At 53.3% G+C, this 26,772-nt stretch overlaps 1 protein-coding gene across 6 annotated transcripts; it reads left to right on the forward strand.

Annotated features, from left to right (window-relative positions):
• Positions 1-3,352: 3,352 nt before the first annotated feature.
• Positions 3,353-26,145, forward strand: HPS1 (HPS1 biogenesis of lysosomal organelles complex 3 subunit 1). Of its 6 annotated transcripts, none has more exons than XM_037050780.1 (20): positions 3,353-3,399; positions 4,832-4,947; positions 5,931-6,047; positions 11,130-11,267; positions 11,422-11,564; positions 11,977-12,085; positions 12,815-12,975; positions 13,415-13,526; positions 14,171-14,266; positions 14,387-14,462; positions 16,582-16,637; positions 17,760-17,927; positions 18,018-18,197; positions 19,241-19,302; positions 19,766-19,900; positions 19,988-20,053; positions 21,080-21,224; positions 23,237-23,350; positions 24,822-24,904; positions 25,361-26,145. In XM_037050780.1, exons 3-20 carry the CDS (start codon positions 5,931-5,933, stop codon positions 25,521-25,523), a joined length of 2,124 nt encoding a protein of 707 aa, XP_036906675.1. In that variant the 5' UTR covers positions 3,353-3,399; positions 4,832-4,947; the 3' UTR covers positions 25,524-26,145. The 6 variants fall into 6 exon arrangements, with proteins under 6 accessions (XP_036906675.1, XP_036906674.1, XP_036906673.1 ...); XM_037050779.1 differs by lacking the exon at positions 3,353-3,399 and adding an exon at positions 3,406-3,627; XM_037050778.1 differs by lacking the exon at positions 3,353-3,399 and adding an exon at positions 3,406-3,616.
• The last annotated feature ends 627 nt before the right edge of the window (positions 26,146-26,772 follow it).

Below are 26,772 nucleotides of genomic sequence, written 5' to 3' on the forward strand. Positions count from 1 at the left end.
AGTAATAAAATGTGAATGCTCTAACTTTCTGTTCTCAGGGTGCTCTGTGGGGAGAGGGAGGCGACCGTTGTCCCTGCTCTGCCGCTACCTGGAGACTGACTGCCTGACAAACTAACACATGCGAGGGCCTTGATTTCTTGGAGAGCCACCCTCTGCTCCCCTCTCCCCACAAGCTTTGCCTCGAGTACTCTAAATGGAAATTAAATTTCATTATTCAAGTTAGATGTCATTGTCTATCTTAGTTAAAGTAATTATGATCTGCAATAACAGGTAAGCCCCAGAATCTCAATGGCATAACATAATTTAAGTTCATTTCTTGCTCACAGATCATGTAAAATTCAGTTGGTGGTAATGGGGCTAATGTGGGCAGTGGTTCTGTTCCACGTAGTCCTTTAGGGATCTCGACTGATGCGTGTTCTCTGCCAGCCTCAGCACTTGACCTCTAAGACTACTATGGGCACCACTAAGACTATATTCTAGGCCACCAGTACATTTAAAAGGATTCAAGTCACACAAAGCATATTCTCTGACCAAATTGAATTGAAATAGAAATCTGTAGATACTTGGAAAACCTCCAAATATTTGGAAATTAATACACATTTATAAATAACCCATGCTCCAAAAAAATCAAAAGGAATGTTAGAAAGCATTGTGAACTAATTAAAAATTAAAATACAAGATATCAAAAGTTGTAGGTGCTGATAAATCAGTACCTTGAGGGAAATTTATAGCAGTAAAATGTCATTGTTAAAAAAAGACAAAAGTTCTCAAATTGGGTCCATTTCTACTTTGAGGAATTATAAAAAAGAAGAGCAAGTTAAATCCAAAATAAACAGAACAAAGGAAATAGTAAATATCAGTAAAGAAATTGGTGAACCGAAAAAAAAGAAATTGGTGAACCAAAAACTAATGAAAATTGATGACACCAAAAGCTGTTTGAGAAAAAAATCAATAAATTCCTTAATGTGACCTGAACCCTTCCAAATTTATTGAACAGAACAGAGAGTCCAGAAGTAGATCCACACATACAGTTGACTGATTTGAGATAATTGTGTCAAACTAACTCAGAGGAAAAAGGGTATTTTATCAAGAGATGGAGCTAGAAAAGTTAAACCTCTATATGCAAAACAATGAACCCTTCTCTCACACCATCTACAAAAATCAACTTGAAATGGGTCATAGAGATAAATGCAAAACCTAAAACTATAAAACTTCTGGAATAAAACACAGAAGAAACTCTTTGTGGCCCTGACATAGGCAAAGATATTTTAGACAGTACACAAAAAAGCACAATGGTTTCTATTCTTTGAAAAATCACTGTAAAGAAAATTAAAAAACAAAGCTGTTGGCTGGAAAAAAGTGCAAAACAGACATCTGATAAAAGATTTTTTTATCCAAATATATTTTAAAAATCATATAAATAATAAGCAAAACAATCCAATTTTAAAATGGTCAAATGATTTGAATACTTTATCAGAAAAGATATAAATGACATATAAGCACATGAAAAGAAGTTTAACATTATTAGTCACCAGGAAAATGGAAATTAAAACCACAATGAGAGACATACATAAAAACTACTACATACCTACTAGAATGGCTAAAGTGAGAAAACAGATAATAGCAAATGCTAAGGAGGCTGCAGAGCAACTAAAACTCTCAGTATTTATTGCAAGGGGGCATGTAAAATGGTCAAGCACTTTGGAAAGCAGTTCGACAGCTTGACATAAACTTACACATACACTTTGCATATAGCCTGGCCATCCCACCTCCAGGTACTTACACAAGTGACATAAAAACACATTGACATAAAAAACTGGACATAACCACAGATAGACAAATCAGATTACATCAAATTGAAAACATTTGTGCTACAAATGATAAGTGAAAAGACAAAACAGACAATGGGGGAAGTTTTTTGCAAATCGAATATCTAATAAGGGACTTGTATCCAGAATACATGAAGAACTCTTATAATTCAATAATTAAAAAGATAATTCACTTAATTTTAAAATAGGCAGCAGATTTGAATGGACATTTCTCCAAAGAAGATATGCAAATGGCTGCAAAGCAAATGAAAATATGCTGAACACCATTAGTCATTAGAGAAATGCAAATCAAAATCAGGAGATACCGCTTCACACCCACGAGGATGTCTAAGTTAAAACAGACACCAACAAGCGTTGGTGAAAATACGGAGAAATCGGGACCATCATACATTGCTGATGGGACACGAACTAGTGGGGGGAGGGGGGCGAATAGCGGCATACTCATTTGATGGAATTTCGCAACCACTGAAATTCATGCTTATGAGGAATGTGACAGAAGAGAGAAACGTGGTGAGTGGAAATAGCAGGATAAAGAGTGCATGGCCAGAAGATCTCAGCTATGGGTAAAAGAGAGAGCCGCCTGCGGTGGGGCTAAGTGCTATAGATGGGGAGCTGGAAGGTTTGGGCACCAAGGTGGGCTGCGAGGGTTGGGCGGTGATTGCGGGAAGGAGAGGGGGAGTGATGCTTGCTTGTCTGCAGGTGAGGCATTAATTCTGGGCCCCTGCTTCCCTGGGGGTGGCAAGTGGGGCAGTGCTCCTCCTCTGCTGTATCCCAGACAGTCCCCGAAAGGGCTGTGCTCAAGGCTCCCAGGAGACTCCAAGGCACTGCGGGGTGACTCGGATGGGGATTTAGTCACTTCCATGACCTTCATCAGCTCTCCCACCTTCAGCCACTACAAATACACACCCCGTTTAAAAAAATGTTGCAAACGCGGGTTCAAAACAAAGCCTCTAACGTGCAACTGTACTGCCCGCCGCCTCCCCCCCCCCCCCACCCCGCCCCACACACACACAGTGGATTGAGAACACAGCGCCGGCACTCCTGGGGCAACTGGGGCCCCGCCCCAGGCCGTCTCCTCCCCAGGAGGCCCGTGAAGCCCGCAGCCCTTGCCCCAGAGCTGCAGTTCAGCAAGTGAAACCAGTGAGAAAGAGCCCAGCCTAGAACCAGGAGACCTGGGTGTTCAACCTAATGGTGCCTCCTCAGCAAGTTATTTCTTCTCGTTGGGCCTCAGTTTCCTCTTCTGTAAAATGGGGCTAAATGGGGATGGCCCTAGTGCCTCACTGGGGAATCACTTCAACTAAGGCAAGGGGAAGCCCTAGCACACAGCTGTGGGCGAGGTCTCCAACCCTTTGGACCTCGGCGCCTCCCTGACGAAAAGGAAGGTGATGAAAGGGCAACAAGAGAACCAGTTCTCTGAACCAGGCAGCAGAGCCAGAGTCGCTGCACCGCCCTCAGAGATGGCTGGGGCGAGGCTTGGCGGGGGCGGGGGGGTCACGTGGGGGAGTCACGTGCCCCCACCCGGAAGCGCGCCTGGGGGTGGGGGGACCGGGACCAGCTAGTCCGCGATCCCGTACGTGGACCTTCAAGACTGTTCGCGGGTGCCCCCTGCACGGGCGGCAGAGCTTCCTCCGGTACCCAGCCCGGCTCTCGGGGCAGTGGGGGAACAGGCTCCACCCCCAGCCTCACCCGCCTGCCTTTGTCGTCCTGGCCCGCGCTTCACTTTTTGGAACCAAAGTTTCTGCAGCTACAAGTGGGGTGGCTTCCGTGAGCCGGGCCTTCTTCCCCTGGTACCTATGAGGTTGGAGGGGGTTTGGGGAAGAAATTGCCATGTAAGCTGAGGGGTGCGGGGCGAACCAGAAGACTGTCGTGGGTAGGGAGCCCTGCGGCGGCGAGCTGCTCCTTGCACCCCGCCCATGGTCCCTCCTGGGTCCCCCAGTCCAGCGGCGGCCAGGCCGAGGTCGGAGCGCGTGGGCCTCAGACGGAGCTGCCGGGAGGCAGGAACGGCGAAGGGCAGCAGGGGCGGTTTGCTGGGCAGGGTGGTGAAAAGGGGCGCCGTCCCCCGCCCCCCCTCCCCCGGCGGCGCCGAGGGGTCCCGTGTTCCCCCCTGAGCGCAGGATAGAGAGAATGAAGAATAACACCAATGAACTTCTCTCATTGGCCTTTTGGAACAAGAAAAGTAGAACCTAATGTTTACGAAGAAGCATTTCCATTTTCCTCAGAATATGGCATTAAGGCCAGTCACACCGGTGATGTAGCAAGTCTCAATAACATTGCAAAAAAACGCAGAACTCCTAAAAGCCTTTTCTTGCCTCTAGTTTGCTTACAATGTTTGGTTTCCTAATTAAGCGAAAGCTTTACATTATTCCTGTCTTTTATCATCAAAATGGAATGATCTGGAACCAGTTTAGTTCACCCTGTGATTTGACCGAAGGGCACTGGGAAATAAGAATCAAGACCACTGCCCCACCCCCCCCACCCCTGCCGCTCCAACACACACACACATACACACACATCTGTATAGGAAAGCAGTTTGCTAAGGGCAGTCCTGCCTGGTTACTCCCTGACTCTCACTATAACCTTATAGGGAGGTGGAGCAGGAGATTGCCCCTCCCTTTCCCAGCAGAAGTTTGAGGCCCAGAGTTTATGTGCCTTGGCAAAGCCAAAAGTAGAACAAGGTGTCAGCCTCTTTCATCGGGTTCTCCCATGACACCTGCTCTCCTCCAGGTCTTCTTCCCTGTCCGTCTGAATATGCCATGCTGTTGGACAGCCAATCATAGCCCCTTCCCCGGGGCTACTCCGGACAGGTTTACTGACCACACCATGGCTATGAGTGACCTGCAGTGACATGACAGTGCTAAGGAGGACACAGTACATGGGGATTAATGTTTCCAGGCACCTGCTGTATCCATATGGCTGTGTCGGCTGGGTTCTTGTCCTAATGGTTTGAGAGTGGGGGCAGGAGCAGTCGGAACTGCTTGCCCTCATGACCTCTCTGTTTTAAGCATTTGCAGGACGCAGGATGCTATGCTGCTCTCCATGAGTTGGTTCCCACGTCTGTCCACTGCAGCCCTTTCTGGACCTCTGGCTATCTGGAAGCTCTGCTGTGCTCCTTGCCAAGGTAGATGATGATTCTGCCCTACCTGGGGCAGACGGAGGCAGGCAGCACCCACTCTGGAACTGCGGGAGGTGGACATGGGGGGGTGGGGGTGGGCAGGCCACGGACTGAGCTCTCCCTGGCTCTGCGGAGCCCTCTTCCTACCCCCTGCCCAGTTCTGTATCCTGATGTTATCCTTGCCTGCTCGCCTTCCTCCCTTGCATCCAGGTAGTCATCAAGGCCTGCTGTGGTGGTGAGGTGCTGTGTCTCTAAGCTACACTTTTTCTCTGGCCTCCACCAAGGAGTGGAGTGTGGGCCCTCATGTCCCGCATGAGGAGGACCTACCTCCATAACCTAACCTCCTCCATCTGTGGCCACACCCTCACCAGCCTACAGGGGCTTCATGCCATTGACCGCAGCCTCCATTCCATAGCCCACCATGCCCCAACCCCACACTCCTTTCCCATCAGGCTGGGTTCCTCAAGTCCCTAACTGAGTCACTCTCACCTGGGAGTCCCAGAGCCTGCTCCAGGTCCCTGTCCTCATCCAGCAACCTCTTCACACTCCACTGCTCGCCCAGTCTCTGCCTTGTGCTTAGCAAGGCCGCAAAAATAGGCCACATTCTCTTTTTCACTGTGCTGGAAGCACCATGAGGAGAGTTAGTGAACCAAATGGCGATTTGGAGGGAATTCAATAAGTACCAATGAACTGGTCTTACAGGGGGCCCTAAAGAGTGTGAATGAGTCTGAGGCCTCGAAACACTGTCAGGGAATGGACCTCACTCCCTGGCCTCCCCGGGCTGTGCTGCCTCGTGCTTTGCAAAATGGACGGAACTGAGGTCCCTGTCTTACCAGGTTGCTGTGAGGGGGTGGCAGAATAAGGCCAGGAGGCCCTGTGCTGGTGCCTGGCACTCGGTGAGGACCAGGGAGGTGTTCCTCTTTGTCACTCCGGCCAGACTTCAGGCTGTGGGGGCTGGGAGGTGACCTGACCTTGCTTCTCCCTGGCAGATGAAGTGCGTCTTGGTGGCCACGGAGGGCGCAGAGGTCCTCTTTTACTGGACAGACGAGGAGTTTGAAGACAGTCTGCGGCTGAAGTTTGGGCAGCCAGGAAATGACGGGGAAGCGGTGAGTGTGGGGCCGGAGGGCTGGGCAGGGAGCCAGAGAACCTGTCCACCTGCTCCTGCCCAGCCCGAGGAATTACCAGGGCAGTGTGTGTGGTGCCCCTGCCCCCACCCCAGTCCTCAAAGGCTGGCCTCTGGATGTTCTGGAGTGCGGTGCAGAGGAGCGCGGTGCGGAGTGCCGTGACCTCGCCCCATGCTGCCCCAAGGGCTCACCGGGCTGAAGGAGGGCAGAGGAGGTTTGGATTGGCCAAGCGTCCATTATGTTTTGTGTAAAATAAAAGACACATGTTTCATTTTCACCAATAAGTTTATTGATTTGGATGTTTTGAGTATGTCAGCTATGTCCTGTTATTGGCTTCTACTGACTAGAGGCCAGGGCTGCTGCTAAACACCTTCCAATGCCCGAGACAGCCCGGCAGCAAAGAGTTATTTGGCCAAAATATCAATAGTACCAAGAAACTTCGCAAAGCACTTCTGACACATTCGATCAGTCACAGCACCTTCTCCATACACCATACAAATCTATTTTTGTGTTTGAGGTGTATTTTTATTTTTCTTAAAATAATAAAATATAATACGCCAAAATGTTGCATATCTTTTTCCATCTTCAATATTAAAATGGCTGTGCAAAATTCACCAATTTAGATAAGTTTTATTTTAAATGCACACTGATATGATAGCTGTCACAATACAATTTCACGAAATGTTTCAAATGAGTTTTAAAGACAGCTAAACACTGCTGGAGCCATCCTACAGAAAAAAACTAAACGACCTTTTTGGCCAACCACATACAATTTTAATCACACAGCAGAGGAAGGTGATGTCACCCATTTCTTTACCTAACAAGTTTAGCATGAGCTTAACACGTTACTTGTTATAGCAGCCGTATTAAGGAATAACTGACATACTAAACCTGAATGTGCTCAAAGCAAGCAATCCGATATGCTTTAATGTGTGTGTGTACCTGCAGCTCCATCACTGTCAGAAAGATGGATGTACTCCCCATCCCCCAAATCTGTGATCCTCCTTCATCTCCCCCACCTCACCCCGGGCAACCACAGCTCTGCTTTCTGTCACAAGAGACGAGTTTGTGTTTTTCAGACTTATCTATGATGAAATCACACAGTAGGTACTGATTGGTTTTGGTTTTGGTTGGGTCGGGTTGCTTTCACACAGCCCAGTTGGGCTTCATCCCTCTTGCACTGTGGGTCAGTACTTCATGCCCTTGCACTGCTGAGCAGTAGACTCTTTAAGAGTACGCCTTGATTTGTCCGTCCACTACTTACTATTAATGGCAACAACATCCGGTTGTTTCCGGTTTTTACACACGAAGCAGCTGTGAACATCCCCTGCGGGCCTTTCTCTGTATGGACATCGGCTCTCCCTTTTCAGGGACATCCCTAGGGCAGCGTGGCTGGGCCATGCCAGTGTGTGTTAACCTTGGTAAGAAACTGCCCAGCTTTTCCAAAGAGCTCGTATCACTTTGTATTCCCCCAGTGGAATGTGAGACTTCCATTTCCTCAGTGGCCTGGCTAGCACTGGCTGTGGTCAGGCTTATAAGTTCAGTCATTCTGGTAGGTGGCTAACGGAAGGCGACTTTCCTATCAACATAATTTGTTCATGACAGAATCTCGTTGTATTTCAATTTTTTTTTTTAATTCTTAGATTATTTATTTATTTATCTTTAGAGGGGAAGGGAAGGAGAGAGGGAGAGAAACATCAATGTGTGGTTGCCTTTCGTGGGTCCCCTGCTGGGAGTTGGCCTGCAGGGAACCAGCCTGCAACCCAGGCATGTGCCCTGACTGGGAATCGAACCGTGATCCTCTGGTTCACAGGCTCGTGCTCAATCCACTGAGCTACGCCAGCCAGGTCAATTTTCAGTTCCTTAATAACTAATGATTTTGAGCATCTTTTCATGTGCTTATTTGCCGTTCTTATATCTTCTTTAATGAAGTGTCTGTTCAAATCTTTTGCCAATTTATTGTTGCTTATTTTTAATGGGTTTCGAGAGTTTCTTAAGTATTTTGGTTAGAGGTCCAAGGAGACACATGTTTTTTTTTAAGTATTTTCTTCAAGTCTGTGGCTTGTCTTTGCATCCACCTAACAGCATCTTTCAAAGAGCACAAGTTTTTAATTTTAATAACTTCAATTTATCCTTTTTTTTGCTTTTATAGAGTATGCTTTTGATTCCATTTCTAAGAAATCTTTGAGTTGGGGTCCAAGGTCACAGAGTTCTCCCCGTATTTTCTTGAAATTTTATAGTCCTGGGTTTATATTAGGTCTAATGCTCCATTTTGAATTTTCTATGTGGTGTCAGGTGTGAGTTAAAGTTATTTATTTGTTTGTTTGTTTGTTTATTTTTGGCGAGTCCACGTCCGCATGACCAGTTGTCCCTCAGGGCCCCTCCCAGTAACTCTTGTTACAGCCTCTAGGATAAAGCAAAGTGCCCAAGGTCACGGGCGTTTAACTGGCTTTCCTGAAACGGAAAAGCAGATCTGTCTGCCAGGCTTTTCTATTTTTCAGCAGTCAACACACCGAATTTTTAAGTATTTTAGTTTTTAAGCTGTATTTCAACTAGCTCTCCAGTACTGTTTCTCTTCCTCTTTAATGAAAACCGAGAAAAGGAACAAACTGATAAACTCCTGATTTTTCAGTTTCTACATGGCTAGTATAAAAAGAAGAGTCTTTAAAGTTTTGTTTTTTTTATGTGTACAGCATACTTTTTGGATCCTGTAGATAATGTGATTAACTGTAGGAAATTTGGGAACAGAGAGAAGTCGTTTCTAAATAACCCATAATTTTGCTACCCATAGCTATTAGCTTTTTAGCATACGTTTTTTGGGTCTTTCATTTTTATACATAGTTGGGATCGTGCCATATTTAAAGATCTGTTTCCTGTTTTTTTTTCAGTTGCCATTATGGCTGAAATGCTGTTCCGTTTTGTTAAATATTCTTAGAAGCGTGTACGTTCGAGGACACGCACGCCTGTGTGTGAATCAGCGTGTCCAGGCATCGCCCCGTCGCCTTGACACAGGGGTGGGGGGCGGCACGGCCGGCTTTCTGTGACCGTTGCTGCAGGAAGCGTTTGTGCTTGGCTTTTACCCCCCCCCCCCCCGGCTCACTGTTTCCTTAGGATAAATCCCTCAAAATAGAACCATCGATTCAAAAGCCATTCCAGGACACTGTACCATGGTCCCACCAGCTGGCAAACAAGACTACCTCTTTACACTCTGCCTACACCAGGAATTTCGTCTCCTCTCCCCCAAAACACCCTTGCTATACCTGCAGAAAAAGCCATTACTTGTACAGTGAGTTGCTGTACACAATCAAGATTTTTAAGTGACTTTTCTATTAATATAATTCATTCATGCCAGTTCCAGAAAATAGTGGTATGTGAATAATTCAACAAATGTGTGCCTGTCCGGAGGGGTATGCAGTCAACAAAGATGAATTGAGAACCCACTATGTGCCAGTCTCAGGGGTAAAGCAGTGAGTAGGACTCTACTCTCATGGAATTAGAGGCGAAGGAGGGATGACGTACAGTGAACCAAGGAAACACCATGAGGTTGGAGAACAATAACTCGGGTGTGACGGGGGCAGGGTGGCCTGAGGGTGGACAGGGGAGGGGCTGCCTGAGCTGGGACCTGAGTGTGATTAGGAGCCAGTGCTTCAGCCTCACTGGCCACACGTGGGCCTTGGCCCCCGAATGTTGGGAATGTTGGAAGAACGCCCACTGTGTGCTGCTGTGCCGGCTCATGTTTTCAACGCTGCCCATGGCTGCTGGCCCATTGCTTCGCTTTTTAGGGCAGGGTTCTGCTCAGCTCTTCGTGCTGAGACAGGTTGCAGCAGCCCAGCGCAGGAGCTTCGTTTTCTTCCTAGTTCAGGCGAGTCTCCCGAAATCCACTTGGAGAAGGTCGGCTGTTTGCCTCCTTTCTTCGCATCCCAGGACTGTGAGTCTGGGCTCTGACCTTTCTGCGGGCTTCATCCTGTGTTGTGCACTGACTTTCAACTCATCTATCCAGTCTCATTTTGCTTTTACTTGTTTTGTTCCTTATTCTGGAAGGCAGAGAGGGTAGATGGGGGGCAGGCTTGTAAAAGGAAAAAAATATGCTTGTTATGGAAGTGGGGAAAGGGCAGAAATATATAAAAAGTAGGAGGGAAAATCTCTCACACTCAGTCTGTCCAGAAGTAATAAATTTAACCACGTTGGCTTTCCTAATATTTCTCCGTGCTTTTTATGCAGTTCCGAGTCAGAGCATTCTCACCGTGTTTTAGAAACAGCACTGTCAGAGGCATGTTCCGTGTCATTGAAACATTCCATTCCTGCATCATGGACTGTTATTTCTTTAACTGTCCCCCTGGGGCTAGGCATCGACATTTTTCCCAGCTGCTTGCTACCATAAATGATGCTACAGTGCAGCGGTCCCCAGCCTTCCTGGCACCTGGGACCAGTTTTGTGGAAGACCGTTTTTCCACAGCTGAGCTGGTCGGGGGAATGGGAAGTGGACTAGGAGGACAGGAGGTGGAGGTGGTGATGCCAGCAAAGCTCTGCTCGCTCATTCGCTCACCCACCGCTCATCTCCTGGCCTGCTGCTCCTCTCCTGCTGTGCGGCCCTGTTCCTAATGGCCCCAGGCGGGTGCGGGTCCTCAGCCCCGGGGTTGGGGACCCCTGCTGTAGTGAACATCTTTGTACATGTGTCATCGCCCCTCTCGGGTCATCTTTCTTGGGATGCACCCCCCACAGTAGACCTTCTGCTGCAAAGGGCTCGGACCTTGGTGCACACAGTGGAAGTTCTTCCGGTCGGCCAGCTCTCCCATTAAACGCCCCAAGCATCCCACAGTAGAAATGTGGCCTCATTGCTTATTTCCTTCTACGCTCAGAGCTTGGACAGCACGGTTAGTGGCCCAGCCCTTCCCAGTGTCCAGAGACAATGTCTTTCTTCCCCCTCTCTGTCAGAACAGTGACATCGTCCCAGGCAGATCTAAAGCTATGGAGACCCTTAGCGGCAAGGCCTGGGTCTTGTCTGTTTCTTTGTCTGCAGTGTCTGGCACACTGAAGCAGTGTTATTTCCCTCCCCTCTTGCAGTTTCCTGCCCTGGAGGACCAGCTGAGCACCCTCCTGGCCCCGGTCATCATCTCCTCCATGACGATGCTGGAGAAGCTCTCAGACACATACACCTGCTTCTCCACAGAAAATGGCCGCTACCTCTATGTCCTTCACCTGGTGAGTGTGTGGTGCTGGGGCCCCGCACTCCTCCCTCTGTGAGTCTGTCCGCTTGCCTCTCCCTCATCTGGAGTTCAGACTCCTTTAGGAGGCAGAAGCTGAGGCTTATGGCAATCCCCTGGGACCGGCTGACGTCAGCCCGCTGTGCCCACAGTTTGGGGAATGCCTGTTCATTGCCATCAACGGAGACCACACAGAGGGTGAGGGGGAGCTGCGGCAGAAGCTGCGTGTGCTCAAGTACCTGTTCGAGTTGCACTTCGGGCTGGTCACCGTGGACAACCAGCTCATCCGAAAGGAGTGAGTCTGTGTGGCTGGTCCCCTGCGGATCTTTGCTAAGCACCTTCTTGAGGCCGGGAGTGTGTACCCAGCCTCCCGGAAGCTGCCCATCCATCCTGTGCCCCCGCTTCTTCCTGGCACCTCCCTGGGTCCCTAGCTGGCTTCCTATCACATATTCTCATGTGACAGAGACTGAGAATGGCAACCATCTTCTCAGTGGCCTGGCTCCCGTTCCCCACCCATCTCCGCTGGTCAGCCAAGATCAGCCCGAACTCGGGCCCCTCTGTGCTTTATGGGCCACCCCCCCACCCACCCCATATTTGGTCGGGTCACATGAGCTCTCCTGGACCTAACGGGGACCTAGGACTGTGCTCTGTTGGTTGAAGTTGGGCACAACCAGCTTTTTCACGGCTCTCTCCCGCTCTTCCCCCAGGCTGCGGCCCCCAGACCTGGCGCAGCGCGTCCAGGTCTGGGAGCGCTTCCAGAGCCTGCTGTGGACCTACGGCCGCCTGCGGGAGCAGGAGCAGTGTTTCGCTGTGGAGGTGACTGCTGGGCGCGAGAGCCCTCGGGCCCCACGAGTGTCAGCTCAGAAGGGCTTTGAGACCAGGCTTTGGGCCCTGTAATGAGTGAGGGCACAGGAAGACCCCAAACTCATGCATTTAGAGGGTTATTCTTCTGACCACATGATTTTCTGACCACAGGGTTGGGTTCTTTGATGGGCCTTTCTATGACAAAACAGCTAGCTCCTGCATAAAAAAAGACTTTTTAATGCAGTTTTGGGGCTCACCGTAAATTATAGAAATCTCTAAAGATGGCCCCTTCAACTCTGACCCCCTCAAAATTGTTCTGAGCTGAAAGTAGAGTGGAAAGCAGAGAAAAATAGGCAGCACCAAACAAGCAGACAGCAGAGCCCAGCTCTCAGGAGCAGCCGTGACCTCTGCCGGCAGCTGTCCCTGACCCCTGTGTCGACAGACAGCTTCTCTCTGGATCAGGGGTCCACACACCCCGGTGTGTATCTGAATCATCCCCGATTTCTAGCAGCACTCTGTCTTTTTCCCTGCATGTTGTGTGACTCACCCGCTGGATTCTAGTGGGCAGACCGCAAGCCCCAGGAAAGCAGAGAAGGTGCTGGCCAGAGTCTCCCTGTTCCCAGGTGTCTAGCACACAGTCTGTGCTCAGCGTGGACTGGGTGAACGTACCCACCAGCTGGGGCCCAGAGCAGGAGAGGTGGTGGGTGACGTGGGTGCCTCTCCTTGCCTGCATGTGGCCAGGCTGTGGAGCGGCTGATTCACCCTCGGGTCTGTGAGCTGTGCATAGAGGCGCTGGAGCGGCACGTCGTCCAGGCTGTCAACTCCAGCCCCGCCCGGGCCGGCGAGGAGGCCCTGCACGCCTTCCTGCTCGTGCACTGCAAGCTGCTGGCCTTCTACTCCAGGTGAGCCCGAGGTCCCCCGGCCCCACACTCACACCCCGTCTGAGAAGCCACACTTCCCTGGCCAGAAAACCTTCAAGACCCCCTTCTTCCATGAGCCTTCTCAGATTCTTAGTTCTTCAACCCCTCTCAGCTCACTCCCTTCTCTGAATTATTTTTCCCAGCAATACCCTGGGTCTGAATTTTGGACTTCTTGACATGCTATACCAGTCCCTGGTGGTTTCCCATTGGTAATTTTTCTAAACACAACCAAGTGTTTAACAATCAATGTGTGAGTTTTATTTATATCTTGCTTTTCTCCAGAAAGGATGAAATCAGCGGGCACATTTGTAAAAGCCTTGAGGGCAGGGACCATACTCCAGACCTGGCTTAACCAACTGTCCCCGCCCACTGCCGCCCAGGACGCTGGGCGGTGCCTACCAGCTGCCTGTTCTCTCTGCAGCCACAGCGCCAGCCCCCTGCGCCCAGCTGACCTCCTCGCCCTCATCCTCCTGGTCCAAGACCTCTGCCCCAGCGAGAGCGCAACAGAGGACAATGGCGCCGATGACACTCAGGTCTCCGTCTACTCTCTGGGCTGCAGAAGGACATCAGGGCTACGGCCCAGGAAACGGCCCAGGAAACAGCCCGGTGGTGCGGGGCAGGCTGCTGGGGAGGCCGTGGCTCCTGGGTCACGGGCACGTGGCTGGGCGTGGCACACTTCCTGCTGCTTTCAGATAGGGGAGGACTCTAGAGGGCGCCTGGTTAAAAGTGCGGGCATTTGCAGTCAGGCAGCCCCTGCATCACCACGTAGCAGCGGGAGCCGCCCAAGTACTTGCCCCTGTGAGCCTCAATTGCCTCATCTGTGCAGTGGGACAGTGATGGCATCTACCTCTCAGGGTTGTTTGGAGGAATAAAGGAGGCAGTTTCATGGAGCCCAGCAGTGCCTGGGGGTAAGGAACCTTCAGTTAGTGCTGGTCACCACCGTAGTCACCTTCATGGTCTTCAGTGGTGGTTGGATATCAGTGAGATGGAATTTCAGTGGCTGTGGGGAAAGACCAGACTACCTAGAACTAAAACAGCCCTGGAAAGTGAGGGCACGCACCAGGCTTCATGCCTGCGCCTCTGCTCCCAGGACTGTGCTGGGAAGTACTGAGAAGTGGAGGGCTGGTGGGGAGGAGCAGGTCAGGCACCTCTGACTGGTCTCCGGTGCCTGTTGCAGCCTTCCCTGCGGAGGCTGCAGAGCAGCCAGAACATCCCCTTGCAGCAGCCCTGGAGCCCTCGGTCCTCCGCCCCCACCAGGAATTCCGCAGGGACTGTATGTGCTGTGTGCCCAGAGGGAGGGGAGATGAGTGTGGGGAGGGGAGGGTCTGCCCCCGCTGGGACAGCAGGGACCAGGGGGGGAGCCCTCAGCGCATGCGGCCCCTTCTCCCCACAGGAGACAGACAGCTTCTCCCTCCCTGAGGAGTACTTCACCCCAGCTCCTTCCCCTGGGGAGCAGAGTTCAGGTTCAGGTGAGACCTGGGGGTGGGGGGAGCAGGGGCGTGAGGGGAGGGAAGGAGACAGATGCCGAGTGGCAGTCTGTCTTAGGGTGCAGTGGGCTCCCTGCCTTGTGAGGGCCCAGGAGCAGACCCCCAATTTCTAGAGCACAGCGCACGGCCTGCAGCCACCCTCCACTTGCATGGCCAGCTCCAGCCTGGGTTCCAGGACCACAAGGGCCACTCAGGCGGTTGCTGAGAATTTTTGACAATCAGTTCCATTTAAAAATTCATCTCTTGAATGTGTATTCTCTGCCTTCTCTTTCCTTTTGGTAACTAATAAGTAATCAGGTAGTTAAAATTAAGTAGTAATCATTTGATTTCAAGTACAGTTGTGTAAAATACAACTGTGGGTAAACAACAAAAATAAACTAGACATATTGTAAACACTTTAACAAAGCCACAGAGGCAACGTTGCTTAGAGAAATGGGTAAGGCGGCATCTGGACTAGCGACACCACGACCAGGAATCACATTTCTCTCCAAAGTTCTTGAGAAAAGGGCACCCTAACATCATCCGACCGAGGGACAAGGCCAGGGTTTCAGGAGGAGAAACTCCTCAGGGACTCAGCTCCGGAAGGAAGGTGCCGTGTGCCTTCCTTAGACCGAGGGTCCGTGGCCCTGGCTGTGCCGTGGAACAGCCCGGGCAGCTTCAGCCAGACCGCGTAAGCTGGAGTCCCGGGCCTGGAGTCCTGGTGTGAGTACTTCTAGAAGTTTCCCTGTGAGGCCAGTGAGCCGAGGGGGAGAGCCACGACTGTGCACAGATTTGGGTTAGAGCATTGGTTCTCACCCTGGCAGCACGGTGGGCTTCCTGGGGGCCTTTAGAAACTACTGGGGCTGGGCCTGTGCCAGAGACTCTGACGGGATTGGCCTGGGGTGTGGCCTGAGCATCAGGATTTTTTTTGAGAGAGAGAGAAAGGAAGGGGGAGAGAGAAACATCGATTTGTTCTACTTATTTATACATTCATTGGTTGATTCTCATATGTGCCCTGACCAGGAATTGAACCCTCAGCCTTGGGGCCACGCTCTAACCAACTGAGCTACCTGTCCAGGGCCTCAACATCAGGACTTTTAAAAGGTCTCATGTGCAGCGACAGTTAAAAACCATTGGGTTAGAAGTCCTTGGATGGACTGCCAGAGCCCGGGCCCCCTGAGGTCGCGTGCCAGTTCATGGACACCTGTGCATTTCCCTGAGGCTAGAGCCCATAGCTGCTCTCTAAGCTTCTACACAAGCCCAAAACATGGAGAAGCGCTGTTTGGGGTGATCGCTGAGGTTCCCTTTTCTTCTTACTGCTCCCCTCCCTCATTCATCACAACCCCCACCCCCGCCCTTGCACCTTTCTCTCAGTGGTTAGTTCTTTATGTCTTAGAGGTATAAATAATGCCATTCCACAGTGCAGAGGACTCACAGCTTATAAATAAATGGTTTGAGTTGCACTCATCCATTGGTAAATCAGGTATTTGAGACATAGGAACAGACTTTCCCCAGAGAAGCATGGTTATAAATGATAGTTGTTTGCAATAAACCATGAGAGAACACTATTATTACAATCATATAGCATTTGCAACAGGAAATGGGCTCTGTAGGTTTTTGTGAGCTATGCTAGGAAGGGAAACCTAGCTCAGTTCCCAGCACACAGTAGGTGCTCAGTAGAAGTCTGTTGATTGGCTAACAACTGGGGAAATGCAGACCGAGTGCTGCCTCCTGTGGAAGAGGCACTGTGATCACCAGGTGGGGGCCTGACAGGGGTGAGAGGGCAGAAACGAGGAGGGGACTCAGGGTGCGGAGAGGGCTGAGGCGCGTGCCCCTACATTGCCAGGCACATCCTCAGGCACACGCTCCCAGCACCGGGCTCTGGGAACCGCTCTAACCCTGGTATCGTGGTGACTGCCTGCACTTTGCCAGCCTGTGATAGGACAGGAAGGGCGCTGCTGCTCCCACCGTGCCAAGTGCTCGCCCCTGCCAGCTGCTGCGAGGAGATGGGGCCTCTGTTCCACCGTCCCCCTCTGTTCCACCATCCCCCTCTAACTTTATTGGGCCGTTATTTATACTTTCCAATTACGTATGTTGTTATTTTATCACCGGTGGCCTGCAGGCAGCACCGTCTGGCTGGATGGAGGTACCCCACCCAGCGATGCTTCCCAGATCCAGGTGAGTGTGGGGGGTGGGGAGAATGTGTGGCTATGCCAGGCACCAGCTCAGCGGAGATACTGAAGTGGGTGCTGGGGACTCCGAGGTCTCTCCTTCGAGTCACTTCTGCCACCGCAGGGCTGGCAGAGCAGGGGACAGCTCACTCAGCCCAGAGGCAGGGGCCAGGGTGGGGGGTGAGCAGTGACCCCTGCTCCTGAGAAATCCCTACAGTCCTCACTGGTCTTAGGAGTGAAAGTCCAGCTTAATTTTTCATATTTTTCTTTCCAAAATGAAGATATAAATATATTCATGGTAGAAAAATTGGGAAATACAAAAATAAACCATGGAAAAGGAATAAAAACCTCTCTTTATACACACACACACACACACACTACATATATGTTTTTTCTTTTATCAAATTTGAATCCTAATGCATTTTCCCTGTGCCTGGGCACTCCTCACTCCTCAGTGGTGTGGTTAGTGACTGCCCAAGAGTGCATCACCTGCGTGCGGATGCTTATGTGAAAACCCCCAGAGTAGCTGGTACATTGCATCCAGCTTTCTGCTTTTATCATAAGACTGCAGTGACTTCCTCACAGAGAAGTCTCGGTGGCATCTCTGTGAGCTCTTTAATCCTCTCCTTTTGCCCACTAAAGGCTTTCTTAGCGCCTTCGTAAGACTGGGGTCTTGCTCATTCAGTCATTTTATGCCTCAGTTTCTCCTGTTACAATGGCTGTCATGATGCTCTGAGGGTGGCTGGAATGACGGAATGTTCCTTAAGATGCTTTCATTTAGGTTGACAGCGTGGGGAGGGAGCTTCTCCTGCTCACCCCACCCACCTGCTTTTCTTGCCTTTTGGTCTCCTCTCTACCGCCCACTGCCCTTCCCTGCATGGCATCCAGTCCTGCCTCTGCGGGGAAGCCCAGAAGTAGCTGAGAGGGAGATAGACGTTGGAACTGGAGCTGCAAGAGCAGGGCCCGCAGAGCGTGGGGACTGAAGCACCGGGATTTCTTGGAGCTAAAATGTTTGCTCCCGTGGTTCATAGCGTGGATGGCAAATGGGCAGCTGTGGGTGGATCCAGCGTGGGGAGAAGGCCAGACGGGCCCCCCACCTCCTCCCGTGACAGCACCTCTTCCTCCACAGATAGCTGAAGACACCCTCCAAACCCTGATCCCCGACTCCCCAGCACCTCCCTGCCCCCGAAGGATTTTCCTGGATGCGAGTGTGAAAGACAGCTACTGCCCCATGGTGCCCCACACCATGTACTGCCTGCCCCTGTGGCCGGGCATCAGCATGGTGCTCCTGACCAAGGTATGAGCCCCCCACCTGCCCCGGCGACGCCATGGCTGGCACACTCTCCTCACTGTTGCCTGGTCCTCTGCCCTCTGCTTCCTCCCTTAGAGCCCCAGTGCATCCATGGCCCCCGTCCTGTACCAGCTGCTGGATGGGTTTTCCCTGCTGGAGAAGAAGCTGAAGGAGGGGCAGGAGGCCCGGAGCTTCCTTCGGTCCCACGCGCTCGTGGGGGACCTGCGCCAGAGGATGGACAAGTTCGTCAAGAATCACAAGGGGCAAGAGATTCAGGTGAGGCTCAGATCCCCAATATGCCCACCTTGGGGGGAGGAGGCAGGGCCTGTTCAGCCCACACCAGTCACGGCCACGGGCTGTGGAGCCCGCCACTGCCCCCCATTAGGAAATTGTAATAAAAACTTACAACGGCACCTAACATTTTCAGATCATTTTTTTGTAAGTTTGGCAGAACACACTATCTAATTCCCATTGTTTTGGGGGGAAACTGGGACTCAGATTGCGACTTGGCTGGGACCACTCAGGGAGCCAGAGCCTGACCCCAGGACTCAGTAAAGGCCATCAGCTGCCCCTGCCACCCCTCACAGCACAACGGGTCTCACAGAGAGCCCACCTCCATCCCCAGGGGGCTTCGAGCCCTGGTGGGAGACAAGGCAAACAGACGAGGGACACCACCCAGGGATGGGCAGGAGTAGCAGGGCCTAGTGGGGTCGGGAGCCTAGAAGGAAGGAGGGACACAGGGCTTGGGATACGCAGCTGGTAGTGCCCAGTCTACTGAGGAGCCAAGTGAGAGTCGCTGTGGCCACCGTGCACTTGGCCTGAACACGAACTGAAGGATTGGAGGGGGCAGAGCGAGCCAGGCAAGGCCAGACCCAAACAGACCCAAACAGACCCAGGGTCTCGGCCCAGAGCAGCCGAAGGCTGTGTTTCAGGGCTTCTCAGCAGTGGTGTTTTGAATGCCAAGTTCTCCTCGAAGAGGTGTCCCGGGGCTCCTGCTTAGCACCCAATGGCTGCCCCATGTCCACCCTCCCTCGAGTCACTTACTTGTCACCAATGGCATTCGTTCACGGGTCTGTGCCAGCCAGGCAATGAGACCAGTACCTGGCACACAGACACTGCTTTTCAAAGAGACACCTGCCAAGAGAGTAGAACCCAGTGGACAGCAGATGCAGAGGTCTGAGGGGACCTGCTGAGATCGCCACTCTGGCTGTTTGAGCGCACCTGTGTGCCGGGCCTGACTACACCTTCAGGAGGCTGACATCCAGGCCTCACTGTGGGTGCATCGTCAGGAAGCTGAGCTGTCCCCTGTCCTCCTGCAGAGCACCTGGCAGGAGTTCAAGACCAAGGCCTTCTCCAGAAGTGAACCCGGATCGTCCTGGGAGTGAGTGGTGGGCTCACTACAGGAGGGGGGTGCGGTGGACAAGTTGCCTCCAGGCCGAGAGGGAGAGGATGTTCAGGAAGGCGCTTCTGAGGGGAGAGGGGTCCTGGCAGAGTGGGGTCCAGCTGGAGGACACAGGAGGGAGGTTGGGAAGCAGAGAGGCCAGAGGCTGAGAAGCAGGGCTGTGAGGACCAGCACTGGGACAGACTGCTCGGGTCCTGCCCAGCTTCTGCGCTGATTCAGGGTGGCTTGGAACACACAGCTCCCCCCATTTATTAGTAAAAATAAACCATGGAGTTGGACAGGATCCCACGAACTTCATTCAAGTGCATGGAGCACTGTGTTGGGGAAGAAAACGGGAAAGCTGCATCCTGGGTCACTGCAAGGGCAGGGGTGACCCCCACAGGGGACGGGGCGCTCTCCTAGGGCCCTGCCTGCTCCAACACTCTCCTCTCGTGCTGCCCAGGCTGCTGCAGGTGTGCGGGAAGCTGAAGCGGCAGCTCTGTGCCATCTACCGCCTGAGCTTCCTGACCACAGCTCCAGGCCGCGGGGGCCCCCAGCTGCCCCAGCACCTGCAGGACCAGGTCCAGTCGTTCATGCAGTGAGTATGGGGGTAACCGAGCCCCGATGGCCAGGGTGGGGTGGGGCATGCCTCCCCATTCCCCAGCTTCCCCCGGTTTCCCGGCAGAGAAAAGCTGATGTACTGGAAGGACTTTTTGTTAGTGAAGAGCAGGAGGAACGGCACCATGGTGTCATATCCTACCGTCTGAGCCCCTCGCGTCCGCCCGTCCCTCCACCTGCCCTCTCTGAAGGACTGCAGCTCTGGGGTGGGACAATACGTACTCCGCCGCCTCAGCTGCTTTTCTCTGAGCAGCAATGATAGGAAATTATGGCCTCGGTGCTTCTTTGTAGGAACGCTCCAGGGAGGAATTCAGAAGCCCCTGGCGCCCCAAAGTTATTCTGTAAAAGCCTTAGAATCCATTCACATTGGTGTTGTCCAGCCAGCAAGTTGCTGATGGGCATTCCAGGAGGAGCGGGGGTCCTAGGTTCGGTGGGTCTGAGAGCCACATCAGCCTGCTCCAAGGTCATAGTTCACAGCAGAACGTGAAGGCTCTGAAAAGGCCTGCACGAAACACCTCCGTCCCTGTTTAAGAAACCATGCCCCAGACTTGTAAGGCCCTGTTGTTAAGGAACACAGATTTTATCAAACACTGATTTCCCCCAGAACTTCCAATGAAGAAGCTTTGCCTATGCCATGTCTCTGAAGGGTCTGGCGTCCAGTCCCCTGAAAGCTCTGTCTGCAGTGTGCAGGCGAAAGGGGTGACAGAGCCACCTGCCACTGCCCTCCATGGGCGACTGTTCCCAGCCTCCCAACCTCTCGGGGGAGGTGTGGCGATGAACAAAGTCTCAGTCAGGCACTGAGTGGTCGGCCCGGCTCACTGGTGTCCTGTGTGGCTCCCCTGTCCACCAGCCTTGCACCCCTGAGAGAAATCATACAATAGGAACCCGTGTTCCTGTTTCATCCAGAACTCTGCGTGTTACATGTGCTAGGGTCAGGGATTCAGTGTACTTGCATGTTAGAATTTCTCAGGGTTGGGGTTCGGAAGTAAAGGGAGATCGGGGAGAGAGACCCGAAGGGCCAGCTGAGACAGTAACCTTCGGGGGAGAGGTGGGCGTGGCAGGCCCAGCCTCTGGCCCCACTGCTGAGCCTTGTAGGTCAGGGACAGAGAGGCACCCTCCCTGGTTCCTGGCCTACGAGCACCTTAACTCAGACCTTAACCTACCTGGAAGACTTCCCGGGCCTGGTGCACTTCATCCACGTGGACCGCACGACTGGCCAGATGGTGGCCCCTTCTCTCAGCAGCAGTGAAAGGGCCTCATCGGAGCTGGGCAAGGGGCCCCTGGCCGCCTTTATCAGAACCAAGGTAACTGCTGCCCAGCCTACACCCTCTTCACCACCCGCAGGCAGACCAGGGATGCTGCCCGACCCCTGCCTGGGAGGGGCTGACCCCGTGCTCTCAGGGCTCCGGGAGGTTCTGAAGCACCACCCCCCACACCCCTGCCGTTCCTCCATTGGTATCTGCTCCAAAGGAGAGCAGCTTGTCCCTGTCACCCTAGGGCCCAGGTCAGCATCCAGGGACACATGGGCCTCGGTCAGTGCCCGGGCGTTTGCTAATGCCCTGGATTAGCAGAGCCTGGGCAGCAAGGTCAGAGGGAGGAATGGCCAGAGCCCACCGTAGTGCCTGGCAGCAATAAAGGCCTCATAAATGTTTGTTGAATTAAATAGAACAGAAAGAAGAAACACAGCTTAACTTGACTACCGAACTTCACACTAGGTCATTTCTACCAAGGACGCCTTCTCTGGGGAATTCTTTTTTTCTCTTTGACTGACTCTTCTTCCTGGAAAACTAGTATTTTGACAAGAATGGAGGACCCTCGGCCACATTCTAAACTCCATGTACACACACAGACACACACAACCGCTGTTTTTGCAAGCCAATGAAGTGTGTCCAAGAGGCTGGAACCAGACGGGCGACGGAGAGACTGTCGGAAGCCCACACTGGCTCCCACCGGCCCTGTGGCTGGGGTGTCACTTAGTGTAAATTCAGTTTCCTCGTCTGTGAAAGAGGATGGTGACACTGGTGACAGCCTGGAGTCCCCGCAGGGGTCACAGATGCGCGGAGCGGTGCATGCAGAGCATTTAGCGCCGCATGTGGCACCACCTAGAGGTGGGAATTACTGAGCACTCACGCCCTCCTCCTCCATCGCGTCCCTCTTTCCGGAGACCGTCCGCTTCTCTGGCACCTTCCTCTCATCGTCCTTCGGGGCGTGTCATTGATTCTTTATAAACATGATTTTTAACAGTGCCACGAAGGTCTGTCTTGTGACTGCAACATAATTTACTCAGCCGTCTCCCCGGTGTTGAGCACGGAGATCATTGCCTGGCTTTCGCTATTGTAAATAATTGCACGGCACACACCTGTGCGCATCTGTCTTTGTCCTCGTCTCCGATTGTTTTTCTCACTGTGTGCTCCCAGAAATGGAATTACTAAGTCAAATGGGAGGAATGTTTTTAAGGTTATTGATACGTCTTGTCAAATTGCTTTCCTGAGAACATAGCGAATCCTTGTATTTGTTTGCAGATGTAATTAGACATTACGTTGTGGGCAGGTTTGGAGTGAATCATGTCTGCCTTCCACTCTGCTTCTCGGCGAGAGGGCTCATCAGGCCTTTCCCCAGGCCGGGGGTGGGGCAGCCGAGCCGTCCCCGCTGCCTGCCCCCAGACAGTGCAGGGGCAGCACCAGGAAGCCCTTGACCAAGGCCAGAGAGCGTGGCAGAGGGCATCTCAGTCACGCAGTCCTCGAGCACCGTGCTTCCATCAGGCCCCTTGGTGAGCCTCGTTTGGGCCTGGCCCCTGCAGCAGAGGGCGCGCTGGGATCAGGGGGCCCTGCGTATTCACCCACCTCACCAGCACCTTCCCGACCTAGAACCTGTGTGTGCCAGAGGGTCCCAGCCAGGAGGGGACTGGTGAGTGGTTGGCCCCCAGTGACAGGAGGGGTTTCTAGGTGGCCACCCTTCATCTCCTACTGTATTACCATTGTCTTTGGCTGCTTTCTGACCTGAAGGATGAGTTTGCCAATTTGTAGTTGGTGTGTAGAGCAAAGATATGAAGTGTTTTTACGTATGTTTATTGTCATTGTAACTGCAGGGGTAGCGCCCTCATCCACCCAGCATGGATCTGTGACGGAGCTCCTGCCTGAGCCAAGGCGGCACCTGGGGGCTCAGGAGGCCAAGAGTGGCCAAGCCCTGGCCTCCACGGAGCTCTTCCCTGGAGTGCCGCTCTGCCCAGGCAGGGAGGCGAGAGCCTGAGCTCTGCCCCTGCCGTGGGGAAGGGCTGACCTGTCTGGGTGCTGAGCGCTCTCTCCTCCTTGCGCAGATCTGGTCTCTGATCCGGCTGGCACGCCGATACCTGCAGAAGGGCTACACCACACTGCTCTTCCAGGAGGGCGACTTCTACTGCTCCTACTTCCTGTGGTTCCAGAACGAGATGGTGGGTGTAGCTTTCCTTTCCTGCATCTCGTAGCTGCTTCCTGTGGACTGTGTTCGGTCTGCCTCTTCGTCTCTTCTTGTCCCTCCCTGGTGGAGCCGACAGATAAGCCAGGCTGGTTGGGACCCAGGACCCAGAGGTCCCGCTTTCACACCGGCTTTACAACCCTCCCACCTGGTGGTCTGGAAACCTCACGCTGCCGTTCGAGGCGGTGTGCAGGCACCGTGTGGACTGAGGGACGCAGGCCCATGTGAGGAAGGCTGCTCAGAGCACGAGCTTCCTCAGAGGGGCCACTACACTTAGGAAGTGTGGCACCCTCGTTCCCATGGTAAAGCCGGGTAAACCGAGGCCCAGAGCAGCCCACCAGCCTGCATCAGGTGAAGTTGCGAGTGGGGCTCTAGGTCTCACTGGTACTGCGGGGCCCGCCCATGGCCTGGGAAGTCACTGTCTGCACCGTCCCCATGCCTGTTTCTCTCACTCTCTCTTCCCTCCTCTTTCATTTGCTCTCCTTTTCTGTTTCTCCCTGTTTTCTTTTCATGTGGCACCGCCGCGTTAGTCCTTATCCCAGCCCTCTAAGGGTCGCTTCTTCTACCCCTTACATGCCCCTGGTCCCCGCTCTCTTGTTCCCCCACCCCATGCCTACTCTCTCTCAGCTCGTGGCGAGAGGGGACCCTGAAGTGATGACCCATCCCTTTCCACAGTGCAGGCACTGGAGCCTCTCGCCACTGTCCTCATGACCCCACATCCACACAGCCCCACCCAATGGCTGGGGCGGGTATCACTGACCCCACTCCACACCCTGGAGACACTGGTGATCTGGAGTTCAGACATCACAGCCAGGGTTACTGAAGTCATGGGCTCAGTTCTTTGGGCCTGCAGGCTGCTGCTATCTTTGCTCTGTGTCCTCCGGACTCCTAGAGCGAGACTCGGCTTTCTGTTTGGTTGGCCCCATAGGGTAACGGGCTAAAGTGAAGCTGCCCCTGCACCATCATGAGTGGCCACTCATCACTGCCCAGTGCACCTGCTCACCTGCAGGGGGCGCCACACAGTCTCATGTGAGCTTTCTGAGGAGCCTTATGACGGGGCCTGGCCCACAGTGGGGCCTGTGGATCTTGATTCCCTCTCTTCCAGACCCCACCCTGGGAGTTCCCCATGTTTTCAAAGAGAGACGGGCCTTTTGATGACGCTTTGCTCTTCGTGACACCTCCCCGGGCCCCCTCCTTGTGGAGGGGGACATGCTGACCCAGGTCCATCCATCCACGGCAGTGAGGGCTACCGCGTGCCAGGCACAGTGCTCAGAACTCACACACATTGTCTCTGACGTTCACTGGGGATTACTGTTACCCCCAATTCACAGGATAGAAAGTGAGGGGAAAGGGCCACAGGCTTCCCCAGCACCACACACACTGGGCGGGGTGGCGCCAGCCCGAATCTGGGGCGTCTGACCCACCACACCCACCGCCTCCTTCCTTAGGGGTACAAGCTCCAGATAATCGAGGTGCCTGTTCTTTCCGATGACTCGGTTCCCGTGGGCATGCTGGGAGGAGACTACTACAGGTGACGCTCATTCGGAAGGCTGTTGGGGCAGTGGGTGCACAGGTGCTGGGTGACCAGTGGCAGCTCCTCCTTCAGGACCCCCCCCCCGACTCAAATAAGCTAGAAATCCGTCTCACAGCCGGCCGGCCTCCCAGGAGAGGGTAGGGGTACAGCACGTTTGGGCTTCTCCCACCGTGCCGTTGGCACCCTCTGGGCAGTGCCGCAGCCTCTGCAGCGTCCTGTCTGGAACACCACCGTCAGCACGCCCCACACAGGACTGAGAACCCACAGGGGTGGACCGTGGCAGCCCGGGGCTGAGCCTCATGCGGTTAGGTCAGCAGGGGCTGGGTGGGCTCACTGGCCCTGGTGCTGGGAGCCGGCAGGGTGATAGTGCTTGCAAGGCGCGGAAGAGGTCGCTGGCCGTGGGGGAGGCCATGGCCTCGCTCCTGAATCCTGTCCTCCCTTTTCTCCCCACAGGAAGCTCCTGCGCTACTATAGCAAGGGCCACCCCGCCGAGACTGTCAAGTGTCACGAGCTGCTGGCCCTCCACCTATCAGTCATCCCCACAGACATGCTGGTGCAGCAGGCGGGCGAGCTGGCTCGGCGCCTGTGGGAGGCCTCCCGCATGCCCCTGCTGTAGGCCCGGTGGACTGCCCACTGCAGGGGGCCTGTGCACCCTGGTTCTGCACCCCCACCCCCACTTGCAGACATTCCCAGCAAGAGCCTTTCTGTCCAAGGAGGCCACCTGAGGATGGGATCGTCACCAGGGCGGCCCCAGGATTTCTTTTCTTTTTTTTCTTTGATTTCTTCTGTTCCCTCCCGATACGATTTCTTAAAGAAGCTTCACCCAGTACAGCTGCACTCCAGGCAGTGACCAAACCCCCAGACTCTTCTGTCCTGCAGAGGAGGGCAGGAAGGAGGCTCCTTTGGTCTCCTTAAAACAACGGCAGCTGTGAGACTCAGGGCTGCCTCTCCGTCTGGCCCCAGGAGGCAGGTCCCCAGTGCCTGCCGTGTCTGAAGACACCTGCCCTGTGCCTTCCTTGGAGGGAGAAAGAGCTCCCCCCCGGAAGCCATTTCCTCCCCACACGGAAGGTGCTCCACTGGCTGGGGTTGAATTCCGACTGCAGCTTCCTGTCTGCAGCTCTGGGTGGGTCTCCCAAACCCAGCCTGTCTCCCCACGTGCAGAGTGGCAGCGCCTCCCTTTCCAGGTGTTGCAAGGGCTGCTGGACACGGAACAGGGGCTCAATAAATGCTGGCGAGGATATGGGTATTGTCCAAGTCACACACGCCTGGGCCCCTGGGCACTCTTGGTGCCCCATGCGGTTATCCCTTCCTGCCTAAGCCCCTCCCAGAGATCCATGTCCTCCAGCTGTGGATCCCAGGCCACCCTGGTGTGCCCAGGATTAAGATCCGCTGCCCGAGGGGTGCAGCCTCCAACCTAGGAGCCCCCCACCCCAGGAGACACAGGACAGGCCGTTGGAGCGCTGGGCCTGGGGAGCGGCGCAGTGGGCTCAGTCATGACTGCAGATAGCCCCCGGGCCTTCCGTGTCCATGGTCTGCAGCCAAAACTCAGGCCAGTAAGGCTGTTCTTTCCCATTAAGGGAAAACGCTGGTTGGGGGACAGAGGTACTAAAGGAACTAGGACCTCACCTCAGGCTCAGAAGGGGACAGAGTCACCTGAGGGAATGGGGACCGCACTCCATACTGTGATGTGATGGACAGAAATGTAAAACATCGATTGTGGCAAATATGGAAAAGCACAAAGGGGAAACAGTCTGGAACCCCCCTACCCCCGCTGTTTAGGATCCCCACTTTTGTCCCCTTAAATTTTAGCAGCTGCATGAGGTACATTCTCGGTTTAACTTTCAAAATTCTAGTAACACCGGGGG

This window comes from Sturnira hondurensis, unplaced genomic scaffold (genome assembly GCF_014824575.4).
Source record: "Sturnira hondurensis isolate 20B ecotype Veracruz unplaced genomic scaffold, ASM1482457v3 Scaffold0006849, whole genome shotgun sequence".
Taxonomy (NCBI): Eukaryota; Metazoa; Chordata; class Mammalia; order Chiroptera; family Phyllostomidae; genus Sturnira; species Sturnira hondurensis.